Consider the following 15,556-nt stretch of genomic DNA (forward strand, 5'->3'; position numbering starts at 1 on the left):
TATATATGTGTGTGTGTGTGTGTGTGTGTGTGTGTGTGTGTGTGTGTGATGATCTAGGAAGAAAAATGAATGCGAACTGCTCTGAAAATAGGAAGTTATTCTGGAAAGAGGTACGGAAGTAGAAGTGAAAGGGGAAAGAAATGTGATGGTGTGAAGGATGTTGGTGGTAGATTATTAACCCATGGTGATGAAGTAAGGACCAGATGGAAAGAATATTTTGAAAGCCTGATGAATGGGAATGGAGAGAGCAGAGCCACTGTAAACATGATTGGTTATGGGGGTGTGCAGAGAAGGAATGCAGTGCCAGTAGACGTGACAGTCGCACGGGTGAAGAGTGCTGTGAAGCGGCTGAAAAATGGGAAAACAGCTCGGGGTGATGAGGTGTATGCAGAGATGCTTAAGTGTAGTGGAAGAGTGGAATGACGTGCTTGTTGAAGATATGTAGAAAGGCAAAGATGTGTGAAACTGTGCCTGCAGAGTGGAAAAAGGCTGTGATTGTGCCCCTGTACAAAAATAAAGGTGAGCGAAGTGAGTGCAAGAATTATCGTGGCATAAGTTTATTGAGTGTCGTAAGGAAGGTATATGGAAGAATTATTATATAGAAAGTAATATCAGAAGTCCCAGTGAGTGATGAACAGGGTGGCTTTAGGAGTGGCAGAGGATGTGTGGATCAGATATTTGCAGTGAGACAGATAGCATAGAAGGCTTGTGAAAAGGACCACAAGGTGTTCATGGCATTCATGGACCTGGAAAATATATACGACAAAGTGGACAGAGAAGGATTGTGGAAAGTTTTGCGCATGTACGGTGTAGATGGTAAGTTGCTAGGTGCTGTCAAGAGTTATATTGATGGTGGTGAAGCATGTGTAAGAGTTAATTGGCATTTAAGTGAATGGTTCACGATCGGTGTGGGCGTGCGACAAGGTTGTGTGATGTCCCCATGGTTGTTCAGTGTATGTATATATATATATATATATATATATATATATATATATATGGATGGATGGATGGGGTGATGAGAGAAGTAAGAACACGAGTAATGAAGAGAGGGATGGCGTTGGTAATGAATGGTGATGGATGGAATATCTCAAATTTGTTGTATGCTGATGAGGCAGTGCTGCTTGCAAGTACCGGACAAGAACTTGGTAGGCTAGTGCAGAGTTTTGCTGATGTCTGTGAGTGTCGTGCCTTGAGAGTAAATGTAGAAAAGATAGTGATGGTTGTTGAGAGAGAAGTTGACTCCCAGTGCAATGTTACAGTGTATGGAGAGAGACTGGAACTAGTGAGAGAGTTCAAATACCTGGGTACAGTGAAAGAAAAAGAGAGGAAAATGTGCAAAAGAAGTTAAAAGTAGAGTGACACAAGGAAGAAAAGTAGCTAGTTCAATGAAGGCTTTGATAAGAAACAGAGGCTTGAGTGTTGCAGCTGCATGAGGCTTACATGAGGGAGTGTTAGTGCCAACTTTAACATATGGATGTGAGACTATGGTGTGGCATGAAAATTAAAAGTCAAGAGTAAGAGCAGTGGAGACGGGACTGCTGAGGAATGTATGTGGAGTACAGAGGGTGGATAGGATACGAAATAATGTGATTCACGAAAGATGTGGAGTGAGGAAGTTTGTGGACACCAGAATCGAAGAGAGTGTACTGAGATGGTATGGTCATGTGGAGAGAATAGATGACAATAGAGTGGTGAAAAAGGTATATCTGAACGAATTTGAAGGAGGGAGGAGGCGAGGTAGGCCAAGGAGAAGGTGGAGAGTTATGGTGGATGACTGTGTGAGGAAGAGAGGTGTGGAAGTCGGTGAGGCTTTGGAACTGGCAAGAGATCGAGCTGGCTGGATGAATGTTGTGAGGAAAAGTGCATGATCAGTTTTTTTTTTTTTTTTTTTTTTTTTTTTTTTTTTTTTTTGTATCGACCATTGAGGCCGGGGTCCCTGGTCATTAAGGCAAAAATATATATATGTATATACATTGACACATATACATATATATACGAACATATATATATATACATACATGCATACATACACACATCCATGCATATGAATATACACACTTTCATGCACACGTACATATATATATATATATATATATATATATATATATATATATATATATATATATATATATATATATATATATATAATAATTTTTTTGTATTTTTATTTTTTTTGTAATTTTTCTATATTTTTAACCTTATATTACTTATAAACAAAAATGCCTAATATAAAGACCCTAAAACTAATCACCTAACAGACAAATCGCTAACCTATGCTAAGTCCTAAGAGACAAATAACTAGACCTACACTAATGGTAAAAAAGCCTCGACCAAGAGAACACCATCGACTGCAGATATGAAATGCCTTTCTACATTACATACCTGCACTCATCACCTGGTGACTCAGTCGAGGCACAACCTAATATAGGGGACATCAATATATGAAAGGGAACCAGACGAGTCAGGAACATTTCCATATACGTCAGCTGTCGTCCCTAATTAGAATAACTTAAGCAAGATGGTATTATGTATTTACATAATTTATACAAAAAGTGAAGAACCTCGCCCAGCAGACCACCATCGACTGCAAGTGCCCAATACCTTCCTATATTGCACACTTGCACTCATCAGCTGGTGACTGTCAGGCGAGGAACTTGGCTTAATGTAGGGGACATCTATATTAGAAATAGATCAGTGGGAGGAGGAACTATTTCAAATATGTCAACTGTCAACCCTAATTAATATTACAATATATACATATTTACCGTTGATAAAAACCATAACCACACAGTAAAAAAGTCACATCACTCTGATCAGTCCGGTCTCTCTCAAGAAAGCCATCAATTTATCAGTCATAACAATGTCCCTATCACCCAATATGGTGGAAAGGGTGAAGGGGACGTCTGCTGCGCCGCAGTAATTTATAAATGAAGCACGTTCACGATTAAATCGCCGACAGCGCAGGATGATATGACTGATAGATAACACCGCATCACAGATGTCACAGTGCGGTGGAAAGCGTCTTTCCATATAAGGTTTCATATGTGTTAAAATGGTGGCATTGAGCCGTAACCGAGCCAACACTTTTTCTTCAAGGCGACTGGGGCGGTTGGCAGTGTCCCAGTCGCCCAGGTACGGCTTACAAGTTGGAATATTTAGTCTGGTCCACTGACCTTGCCACAGAAGATTTATTGATTTCTTTCCGAGAGAGAGACTCGACCGTAGATCACGAGGAACGTCCCAAGTCTCCTCGAGCTCTACAGCCGACTTTGCAAGTAAGTCAGCCTGCTCATTGCCATAGATACGACAATGACCAGGCACCCGGATCAGCGTGAATGACTTGTTGCATGAATGCAGCTTATTAACAATGCGGCCCTGGATCTCGTGCGAGTCCGTAGTGCAAGAAGCAATTGCCTGAAGGGCTGATTTCGAGTCTGAAAATATGACAAATGAGTCATGCCTAGAACTGAGAGCATAGTCTATGGCTTTGTCAAGAGCAAAAAGTTCGGAGGTAAACACAGATGTATGAGTCGGCAACCGATACCTGAGGGCACATTCAGTCGACCACACACTTGCACCCACACATTCACTCGACTTGGAGCCGTCGGTGTACAAGTGATGGGACCCCAAGTGACGAATTATGATGTTACGAAACAAGTGGTGGACCTCCGCCTCCGGCGCCTTGGCCTTTGTTGCTGGGAGCCATGTAACATCAACAGTAAAGCCAGGTGGCTCCCAAGGCGCTATATTTTTTAACACCAACTTGTCACAGTCACTGGGGTCCACACCAAGCTCCTGAGTCAGTAAGTGGAGGCGAACGGCAAGTGGCCGATGCACCCCCCGCAGAAGGTGGTGGTATTGACGCAGGGGGGTACAGGCCACATTGCCGATATTACTTTTCCTATATGTTCGAAGGCCATAGGACCAAGCCAGGTGGTCACGGGGAATACGGAGGGGAGGCACATTCGCCTCCACTTCCATACGAGCTACACGGGTACACCGCACGGCTCCAAGACACATTCACAAACATTTATTCTGTAGCACATCCAATCTTTTCAGCGTGGCATCGGATGCCGAGCCATACACCTGTGCACCATAGTCTAGCTTCGATGGAATAAGGGACTTATACACCATTAATACAGATTTTCTGTCGGCACCCCATGTAGTACCCGCTAGGTACTTAAGGACATTTAACGGCTTATCACAACGAGCAAACAAAGTATTAACGTGAAGTTTAAAATTCATTCTATGATCAAAATGTATTCCTAAAAGCTTTACAGAATTTTGAAAAGGTACCGCCTGATTATCCAAAGTTAAGCACAAATTAGGTACGTTACGATTAGTGAAGACTACAGCGGCACACTTACGGACGGAAAACTTAAATCCCCACTGCAAGGCCCATTGGTGGACTGAGTCAAGGGCTGCTTGAATCCGCCCAGCCGAAAATTGTGCATTACGGGAAGAGTGCCATATTGCACAATCGTCAGTGCAGAGCGAGTATTTCAGATTCCTCGGGATGGGAGCTGATGACAGAATATCATTGATCATAATACTAAATAAAGTAGGACTAAGCACACTTCCCTGTGGCACCCCGTTTTCTTGGATAAATATATCCGATGTTACGTTACGGGGCAATTTGACAGAGAAAGTTCTGTCCCTTAAGAAATTTGAAATAAAAATAGGCAAATTTCCTCTTAAACCATAAGCATAGAGCATCATTAGTATACCGTGTCGCCATGTCATGTCATAGGCTTTATGGATGTCCAAGAACACCCCTATCATGTATTCTTTATTGGCAAATGCCTCTGCAATACAATGCTCCAAATTCATTAGATGATCTAGTGAACTTCTGTATTTACGGAAGCCACATTGTTGATCATTTAACAAATTCTTCGACTCTAAAACAAAAAGTAGCCTATTGTTTACCATACGTTCCATGACCTTACATAGACAAGAAGTCAACACAATAGGACGAAATGAAGTGGGATTCATAAGACGACCAGCCTCTTTGGGTATTGGTATGACGTGCGCAAAGTGCCATGAGTTTGGGAACGTTCGAGACGCCCAAATCTCATTGTACAATGCTAACATCTTAATCAGGTTGTCCTGATTAAGATGCTGGATCATACCGTACGTGATGCTGTCTGGTCCAGGGCTGGTGTCTTTACAGGATTTAAGGGCAAGGAGCAGTTCATCTAGCTTAAACTCTTGATTGTACGGGGAGTCTACGTCTTCTGTGGCAAAGTCAATGATCTGTAGCTCAGCCATGCGTTTATGATGTTGGAAACGTGGATCATAATTGGTTGAGCTACTTACATGAGAAAAACTCCTGGCGAGGATGTTAGTAACGTCCACAGGCTCATCATAGAAGGTATTATCTACATTTAGGGTGGTAATTGGGAAGTATGGGCCTTTATTTGTTTAATATTCTTATGGTGGACCAGACTTTATTTAATGGTGTTGTACGAGTCACCGTGGACACAAAGGACCGCCAGGAGTCACGTTTGGCCCTTCTTATTATTCTCCTTGCCTCAGCCCGTGCCTGTTTGTATGCAATAAAATTTTTCTCAGTGGGCTGACTATCAAAAATCCTGTATCTCCTATTGCGTTTTCTTAATGTTTGTCGGCAATCCGGCGTCCACCAATGTGCTCTATGCTTCGCATGAACCGTAGAAGTCTTGGGAATAGCAGCCTCAGCTGCGTGTAATATGGATTGGGTTATATTTTCGACCTTAACATCTATGGTCTCCCCAGATATATCTAAATTGGCGATCCTTGAGAAGGATCCCCAATCTGCTTTCTTATAGTTAAATTTTGGAGGTGGAAGGTCCGAAACGATGTCCCGTTTATAAGAAAGACAGATGGGTAAAAGATCACTTCCCAAGGAGTCGTCGTAAGGGGAGAAAATGGGAGAAATGGAGTTCCCCCGAGCTAAGCCCTGTATTGGACTATATAGCCCCGCTAGGGTTACAGGAGGGAGCTACCCCTCTCGGCACGGCAGCCCGGGAAGGGTCCCATGAGAAATCTTGATGTATACCAGGGGAGGCCAAAGATAAGTCAATGGCCGAAAAGTTACCAGTACGATCATCTACACGAGTCGCTCTACCATCGTTCAGAAGACAGAGGTTGGACCGTAGTATTAGGTCGGCTACTTGCTCCCCACGACCATCAATCCTCAAGCTACCCCGTTGATAGTGATGAGCGTTAAAATCGCCCAACACTAACTTATTCCCAGGGAGACGTTCAACTAGTGAATTTAAAGCATCACTATCAATGGGGCCATGTGGAGGACAGTACAGAGAGCAAATAGACAGATACGTGTTATTAAATTTTACTCTGCACGCGACCGCTTCCAGAGTAGAATTTAGAATCACTTCCGTTTGTGGGTGTGATTTGTGTGTGTATATGGCGCCTCCGTGACCTTCATATCTTCTATACGAGTGGTAGTGTTTTAACTGTGGAGGATCAGGATGATCCTCCAGGCGCGTCTCCTGTAAACAAATAACGTCTGGCCTGTGTATTGACAGCAAAATTGCTATATTTGGTAACTTATTCCCGACACCTCTACAATTCCATTGTAATAGAGTGAATGCTGCGGTTTAAGATTTTCGTTGGGGGCCAGTGTGCTTCGTCTTTTTTTGTCGCCCGCCAGAAGGCGAGCGACTACCGGGGAACCTATCCCGGCGCTTGTTGACAGAAACCTCCATATTTTCATCAATAACTAGGTTCCCAGCCTCCCCCGAGGAAGAGCTAACCTTTCTCTCCCTCGCTGGAGTAGGAACCGGAAGGACATGAGGACGTGACTGTTTCTTGAGGGTGGTCATGTTATTCTTAGTAGGCTTGTCAGGCTTCGTTTTAGGCTGATGGAGAGGCAGCAGCAGCCTGAGAATAAGCTGAAGCCTTAGGGATGTCAGTGAGAGAGTTGGAGCGGACAGGAGGTCGAGATGGAGATGTACTGCGAGTGGCAGGAGGGAGAAGGACAGGATCAGTCTGCGTCTCTACAGAGCACATAACAGGACGGGACATTACCGCCGAAGCATAGGACCTATTCGGCGTGGGAGTTGCATGCAACTCCTTCACCTTTTTCCTAGCTTCGTAATAGGAAATGCCCTCAGTTGCCTTCACTGTGCACACCTCCTTCTCCTCCTTCCACTTGGGACAATCCCTAGAGGAAATGGAGTGAGCGCCCTTGCACTGAAAGCAATAGACCGTCTCAGATGTGCAATGTTCCGCACCATGACCTTGGCTTGCACACTTGCCACACACTGGCTGGGAAGCCCGACAAGTCTTGGAACCATGCCCATACAACTGGCATTTCAAGCAACAGAAAGGGTTAGGGATGTATGGTCGAACGTGAATGATTTCATAACCAACTTTGACTTGACTAGGAAGAGAAACTTTGCCAAATGTCAAGATAATAGTTGCTGTCTTCGTCCTTATGCCTTCCGAGTAACGAGTTATGAATTTAGCCTGTGCCTTTTTTTTTTTTTTGTGTGTGTGTGTGTAATTCGCTACATTTCATATTATAAAATTGTAAACAAATAAACGTATTCGATAATATTGCACATTCGGTTATAGAGTTTTTAATACAGGTATGCTGTATTGCTGAAACTTTTAAATGTATTCTCTAATGAGATGTAGCCACAGAGTCAAATATTTTAAAAGATCAATAACAATTCACACCACTGAAGCGATGTGACGAGACGAAAAGCAACAGAGAGACCGAACTGCAACACATCGTCATGCGTTTAATTTGGAAGTTTCGTGTTCTCCAGCTACGAAAAAAATGGAATACATCACCTAAGACAACGTTATATTTTCCGCTGTTGACCATCCACAAAGCTTATCAACATGCTTATCTTTTACATACAAGTACAGTGTTCAAGACTGAAGCTGAGACGAGAAAGAAGCAGGTAACTAATGTCTAGCTAAATATTGCAAGACGCCTCAGTGGTAGGTGGTGGCGACCATCATCCACTGACTTGATGTAGTGCTGCCTACTTCTTCCTTACCCTGTATCATTTTTTTTCTGTGCCTGCCCTTCTCTCTTCCTATTTCTCCTATCTTTCCTGTTACTTCTTATTGCTTTTCTTTCCTTTATAGGTGGCTTTACATTGAGTGACAAGCCAAATGGTTTCCTGTAAGCCAAGAAACCATTTACAACGCTGGGTGGTAACCATATAACTAAACAATATGCGCTCTGTACGTGTCAGCAAGTGGGTTGTTGGAGGGTTAGTGCTCCTCTCTGTAAAACAAATAACTCGGTCAAACGGCCACCCCTTACGGGATTATGGCGTCTGGCAATAGATGGATAACCTCAGTCCCGTAAGGGGTAGCCACAAACAAATTGTCTCCATGTTGCCCTATCCAACGCTATTTCACTGCCCTGCCGTGACCGGGAAATTTTTACAAGTTGCCAATGCACCCCCTAGGTTGTGCAGTGTATTTTTCTGGTAGTTTTTGATGAGATTTGTGTGTTTTTGACTTTCATTTTTGTCGGAAATGCATCATTTTGCCTCATTTTTTTTTTTTTTTTTTTTTTTTTTTTTTTTTTTTCAATCTTGAACTTTGGATGAGGAGGTGAAATGAAATCATTTTTAGTAAATTTTTACAAGTTGCCAATACACCCCCTAAGTTGTGCAGTATATTTTTCTGATAGCTTTTGATGTTTGTGTGATTTTGACCTTCATTATTGTTAGAAATGCTTCATTTTGCCTCTTTTCCAATCATGAACTTTGACTGGATGAGGAGGTGAAGTGAAGCATTTTCGACAGGAAATGAAGGCAAAAATCAATCAAATCGTGTCAAAAACCACCAGAAAAGTACACTGCACAACTGGTTAACCTAACCAAACCTAACCTAACATAACCAGACCTAACCTAACCTAACTGGTATTATTTTACAAGTTGCCAATTTTTGCTACACTGGTGGAAACAGATTACAGCTATCTCATGATTCAGTCATTTTACTGGTCCTCCTTGTCATACCTCTGCAAATTCCTTCTGAAACAGTAGGTTAGGTTAGGTCTGTTTGGTTAGGTTAACCGGTTGTGCAGTATATTTTTCTGGTGGTTTTTGATGCGATTTGATTTTTGCCTTCGTTTTCTGTCGAAAATGCGGTATTATTTAACAAGTTGCCAATTTTTGCTACACAGTTAGAAACAGATTACGGCTGTCTCATGATTTAATCATTATACTGGTCCTTGTCATACCTCTGCAAATCCTTCAGAAACAGTGTGATTTTTAGATGTTTGGTTACACACCATTATAACAGTTCTTATTATCTATCTATCTGTCTATTGCCAGATGCCTCAATCCCGTTTGGGGTGGCCACAAATAAATCACCTCCACATCGCCCTGTCCCCCGCCATTTCACTGCCCTGCTCCCAACTCAGACCCCTTTCTCTCATATACCTCTCCACCCCATCCCTCCATCTCATCCTCGGCCTCCCCCTCCCTCTTCCCCCCTCCACCTCACTCACATACACTCTGTTTGTCGGTCTTTCACCATCCATCCTCTTCACATGGCCAAACCACGTCAGTGTGTTCCTCATAACGCTTCCTATCACATCCACATCCACACCACAATGCTCCTTTATATCCTCATTCGTCAGTCTGTCTCTCCATGTGACTCCACAGGCTCCTCTTAAATAACTAGTTCTTATACTAATAATATGCTGGTTCTTTGAAAGCAGTGATAAGAAACAGGGAAGTGAGCATGGAAGTGAAAAAGTTACTACATGACAGTATTGTGATACCAACTCTAACGTATGGAAGTGAAGCTTGGACGTTGTTGGAAGGACACAAGTCAAGAGTGAGAGCAGTGGAAATGAGTTATTTAAGAGGAGCCTGTGGAGTCACATGGAGAGACAGGCTGATGAATGAGGATATAAAGGAGCGTTGTGGTGTGGATGTGGATGTGATAGGAAGCATTATGAGGAACACATTGAGATGGTTTGGCCATGTGGAGAGGATGGAGGGTGAAAGACTGACGAAGAGAGTGTATGTGAATGAGGTGGAGGGGGGAAGAGGGAGGGGGAGGCCGAGGATGAGATGGAGGGATGGGGTGGAGAGGTATATGATAGAGGGGTGTGTGAGTTGGGAGCAGGGCAGTGAAATGGCGGGGGACAGGATGACTTGGAGGCGCTTTGTTTGTGGCCACCCCAAACGGGATTGAGGCATCTGGCAATAGATAGATAGATAGATAGATTTTTTCTTAAATGTACTCTGCTATTATAATCCAGGTTTATTAAATAAGAAATACAGACACTTTCAAATTATGCTTTCTTAGATAGCTGTGTGGCCTCAAAAAGTAATGTTCATGCAAAGTACGTTCAAAATTTTCCTGAATTAGCTCCCCAGTGAATTGGACAAAAAGTCAGCGATTTTAAATTTAACACTCTAATCCAAGAAAAACATGTCTGAAAAGCAAATGTTGAAGAAATCAGCAATATCTTACATATTAACCCTGGAACGCATTCGAGGACATTATTGTGACGCATGCAAACTTTGGCCACATGGCCCTTGCTTCCTATTTGGCCCAAGTGTGTGGTGTTCTCAGTACAGTAGCTTCCTAAAATGATGCGATCATGTGAAGGTACCGTAGTTGGTGCACGGTCCTTGGCTAGGTTTTTCATATAACACAGGTGTGGGCTATAAAAGTGTCCACAAATGTGTTACAGTACTAGACATTTAGTGCCTGGACAAAATCGATGTTTTTCTGCCAGGAGACTGGGAGTCGGCCTGCTGCCCCCTACACCCCCCCGCTGCCCACTGGTCAGTGGACATCGGGATCCATTCATTATACTCATGCCTGTAGTTTTTACTTAATTTTTTTTTTAATTGTCTTTAGTTACCCCTGGAGGATTACGCTTTTTTTTTTTTTTTTTTTGTCAGACTGTAGTGTTAAGAGTACATTTTAAGTCCATACCTTGTAAATTTAATGAAAACAACTCAAGGTACCAGTATTTTTTTTTTTTTTTAATTGGTACACAATAGTGACCACAAATGTGGTAGCGTACAAAAAAAAATTGAATGTTTACTAGGGTTAAACGAAGTACAGAATTTTAAAGTAAAGCAAAATTTATCGAGACTGCAAAAATGGGCCTAAAAAAAAAAAAAGTATTATAGCTTAAAAAGTTTTTGATGTATTTCCTGAATATTTTGGATTTTTACATTAGCTATCTATCTATCTATTGCCAGACGCCATAATCCCGTAAGGGGTAGCCGTTTGACTTTGAGTTACTTGTTTTACGGAGAGGGGCACTAACCCTCCACCAACCCACTTGTTGACACGTAGGGAGCACGTATGGTTTGGTTATATGGTTACCACCCAGCGTTGTAAATGATTTCTTGGCTTACAGGAAACCATTTGGCTTGTCACTCAATGTAAAGCCACCTGTAAAGGAAAGAAAAGCAATAAGAAGTGACAGGAAAGATGGGAGAAATAAGAAGAGAGGAGGGCAGGCACAGAAAAAGAATGATAAAGACTAAGGAAGAAGTAGGCACCATTACACCAAGTGCCATCACAAAATGGGTGGTCCAAATAAAACACTTCCCCTTCACTCTGTCCGGTGATTTACCATTTGCTGCAGGGATGGGTCAGTCAGTGTTACCAGTGTCTACTTTGCTTTACTTATTCATTTTTTACTCTCACTGCCACACCTACACCAGCAGACTGAGCCATCCCCACAACATGTGACACCACCAGGCAGGATTCTAGTGCAGTGCTATTTACAGACCCTCCTGTATGTCATGTGATGCTTACCACAATAAAGCCTTGCATTTTAGGCAAACATTCATGTCCCTGAACAAAACTGGAGACAAGAAATTTGGACTCTGCCCTGCATTAAGACACAGCCTTCAGAAAATATACTGATACTGTGTTTGCAGGTCTTACCATCATATCAATTTAGGTCCCATTATGAAATCTCTGTAAAGAAATTGTGACAATATCTCCATAACACTTGCCAGAATAAAAATACCCAGCTATCAAATAATGTACACCCTACCCACATGACTCATCAACCTGGCTGGGATGAAGACTATTAGTTAAAGAATTCCTGCAAATTTAAAGCGAATCTGAACGGGTGAAGGTGGGAAGTTTTCAGAAATTTAGTGGTATGCCATGGAATGACTCACATCTTCTGTTAAAAAAATAGACAGAAGAGGAAGGAAGGAAAAGAGGAAAAGGCAGACACCCAAAGCAACACTACCCACTCACTCAATGTAGTGCTGCATTGAGAGTCTGCCCCTTCCTCTCTTCCTTCCTTCTTCTTCTTCTGTCTTTCTTTCCATCATTCTTTCCTCATCCTTCTGCCCACAGGTGACTTTACACTCCCTCTTCTGTCTTTCTTTCTTTCACTCTTGCCCCTTCCTTCTGCATATAGGTGACTGTATATTGAGTGACAAGTCAGATGGTTTCCTGTACACCAGGAAACCATTTACTCTGCTGGGTGGTAATCATGTAACCAAATAAGGCACTTGTAACCAAATAAGGGCTCTTGTAAATGATAAGGCTGTGGCCTTATTTTGTTATGTTTTAATGAGTCACTTAATGTGAAATAATGTAGTGGATTTACCCATTACAGCACCACCAGTTTACTGTACTTAAGTAGTTATTTGGGAAAAGTTGTCACATTATGGAACACATACTTGTCATAAAAAGTGCTTGCACCATCATTAAAATTAAGTTCAGTGTGCAGCACTGTACGGTATTTCAAAATGCTTCATCCACCCATTGCCAGACGCCATAATCCCGTAAGAGGTGGCCATTTGACATGGAGTTATTTGTTTTACAGAGCGGGGCACTAACCCTCAACCAACTCACTTGTTGACATGTAGGGAGCACATATGGTAATAGTAGTAGTAGTTGTTCCCTAGGCAGTCTGGCCGAAGAGCCCCGAGTCCCTTAGGAAGGCCACGGCCGAGACCGGGCTTTCCCACAGAGCTCTCAAAGAGTGTATGTTGTGTTGTTGGCATAGGTGATTGTGTGCAATGCAGTCTTCCATAATGTGCTTAATAGTATGGGGTGCTGTGTTGCATCCTGGACAGGCATCAGCAACGGAGTCATCCAGCCTCTTCTGGTAGCTTAAGAGGGCTGGATGGTGCCCACATCTCAGCCTGGCCAGGTGGACCCTGTCCTCACAAGGAAGATAGAATTCAGAAGGGTGGATGTCAGGAGGCCGTACATGCAGCTGTGTGTTGTCTTTAAGTGACTGAATGGAGCGGCGAGTGATCTGAGTGTGGATATGCTTCTGGAAGCTGGTCTGAGGGGGGAGAGATGACAGTATTTGTGTATGGTATCGTGTGCTGGGTGTTGTTTTGATGTTCCTTGGTGTGGGTGGTTGTGCTGCCATGTACTGTAGTGGATGTTGTGGGTTTGTGGAGGCTGCAGCAAGAAACTGGGTGCCTCTCATGTCTAGGTGATCCTTGACTTTGAGGACTTTGGTTTCTTGATGTAGGTGGTCTGTGGGTGTAGTAGCTGTGCAGTCTGTGATTATTTTTAGGGCCTTGTTCTGTATGGTCTGTAGAGTGTTGTAGTGTGTTTTGGTGAGGTTAGAAGCCCAGGCAGGGCTTGCATAATTCATCACTGAACGTATCTATTGTTTGTATACTGTGGTGGTGGTTTCTTTGTTGTGTCCAAATGTTGTATGGGCAAGTGACCTCAAAGCATTGAATCTTGGTGTTATTTTATTTTTAATGTTTGTGATGTGTTGTTTAAATGACATTGATGTATTGTATGTTACACCTAGGGTTTTGTGTGTGTGTGTGTGTGTGTGTGTGTGTGTGTGGTAGGTGAGTGTTGTTTATGGTGAGGTGTGGGATGTGACTGTTTCTGCTGTCCAGTTTGTGAGAAGAGTCACTGTAGATTTGGCTGGGGCTATTTTGAGTCTGTTTGTGGTGAACCATTCGTGTAGTATGTTGAGGTAAGGTTGAATGATGTGTGCAGCTGTGTTTGCGTTTTGGTGCGTACATGTAAGTGTTATATCATCTGCATAGGAAGCTATGTGTATCTGTGGGGTGTGGGTACGTTGTGCATGTATAGGTTAAAGAGTGTAGGGGACAAAACAGATCCTTGGGGGATGCCATTTGTGAAGTTTCTGATGTTAGAAGACTGACCGACAAATATTACGTGTGCACATCTGCCTGCTAAGTAGTTTGCCAGCCATCTTTTTGTGTTATTGTGCATGTTTGTGTTGAGTATTTTGTTTGTGAGGTTGTGGCGGGGGATGGCATCAAAAGCTTTGCTAATGTCTAGTGTGACCAGGAGCATTCTGTGTGGTGGCCTAGCTGAATTCATGCCATCAAAAACTCTCTGTGTAAGGTCTGTTAGAAGGGTGTTTGTGGAGCGTAGTGGCCTAAAGCCATGTTGTGACTGGGCTAGGGGAATGTGAGGTGTGACTAGTTGTAGTACCAGTCGTTCAGTGACTTTAGAGGGGGTGCAGAGGAGTGTGATGGGGCAATGTGAGGAGGGTAACATGGGGTCTTTGTTGGGTTTAGGAATAGTGATGATATTGCCATGCTTCCAGATGTTGGGTATTATGTTGTGTGGATGGGGGATGATAATTGGGTGAGGAGGGTGAGAAGTGTTAATATTGGGGGTGGGGTTATGAGGGGTAGACCGAGAAAGACATGGGACGAGGTCATTAAGTGTGACCTTAGGGTTAAGGGACTGAACAGGGAGGCTGCAATGGATCGTGCAGCGTGGAGAGCCGCCATTAGGTGACCAAGGCCAACACATGCAAGCATGTTGGAGCCCTTAAAAACGAAACGAAAACGAAACGAGTAGCTGTAGTTTGATATGTTGGTGAGTGCTTGTATGCCTTGTGGTCCTAGGTGTTTAAGGTGAATGTTGCTTATGTTGTCTGGTCCACAGGCAGATGAGTGCTTGAGGTTGTTAATGATGTGCTTTGTCTGGTTGTAAGTGAAAGGTGCGTAGTCTGGGTCTGTGGGGAACTGTTTCTTATGTCGGATGATACGTTGGTCTTCTGGGTGGGGGTTTAGATGGCTGACTTGTGAAAAGTGATTGATGAGAGTGTTTGCTTGTTGTTTGTTTGAGGGTATGGTGTCTGTTGTTGTGATGGCAGCTTGTGATTGTGTGGTGTTGCTGTTGGAAAGTGTGATGCTGCTTAGTGTTTTGTAGAGTTTACTGAAGTTTGTTTTGTGGTCAAGTGTTTGGAGGTAATTTTTCCAGTTTAGTGTTTGCTGGTCTGATATTTTATTGTTTATCTGAGTGTTGAGTTCTTGTATTTGTTGTATGGTGTCTTGTGTACGGGGTGTTGGGGAGTGTCGCAGTGTGTCCCGTTGTCTGATGAGGCCTTGAATTTCTGGTGTGAAGTTGGGGTTGTCTCTCTTTCTGTTGCCTCTAGGAATGTGTCTTTTGTCTGCGTTTTGTATGATTGTATTGAAAGTGTTCACAGCAGTGTTGATGTTTGTGATGGGTGTACTGTTTAGTGTTTCAAAATGTTGTTCAGTTTCAGTTACAAAGGCCTCCCAGTTGGCTCTCTTATAATTAGTGTGTGTGTGTTTGTGGCCAGCTGGGGTGATTCTGGTTC

At 43.0% G+C, this 15,556-nt stretch overlaps 1 protein-coding gene across 1 annotated transcript in view; it reads left to right on the forward strand.

The window, feature by feature from the left end:
* Window positions 1-7,932: 7,932 nt before the first annotated feature.
* The window catches only part of Tcs4 (Threonyl-carbamoyl synthesis 4), a gene marked incomplete at its 5' end in the record, with an annotated part of 147,224 nt that continues 139,600 nt past the window's right edge, over window positions 7,933-15,556 (forward strand). Inside the window, one exon of the mRNA XM_080275634.1 lies at window positions 7,933-7,953. Coding sequence (XP_080131760.1) covers window positions 7,933-7,953 — 21 coding nt within the window. The remainder of the gene's footprint in view (window positions 7,954-15,556) is intronic.

The sequence above is a fragment of the Coenobita brevimanus genome, chromosome 62 (genome assembly GCF_032717465.1).
Source record: "Coenobita brevimanus isolate Jiangsu-jjx chromosome 62, ASM3271746v2, whole genome shotgun sequence".
NCBI lineage: Eukaryota > Metazoa > Arthropoda > Malacostraca > Decapoda > Coenobitidae > Coenobita > Coenobita brevimanus.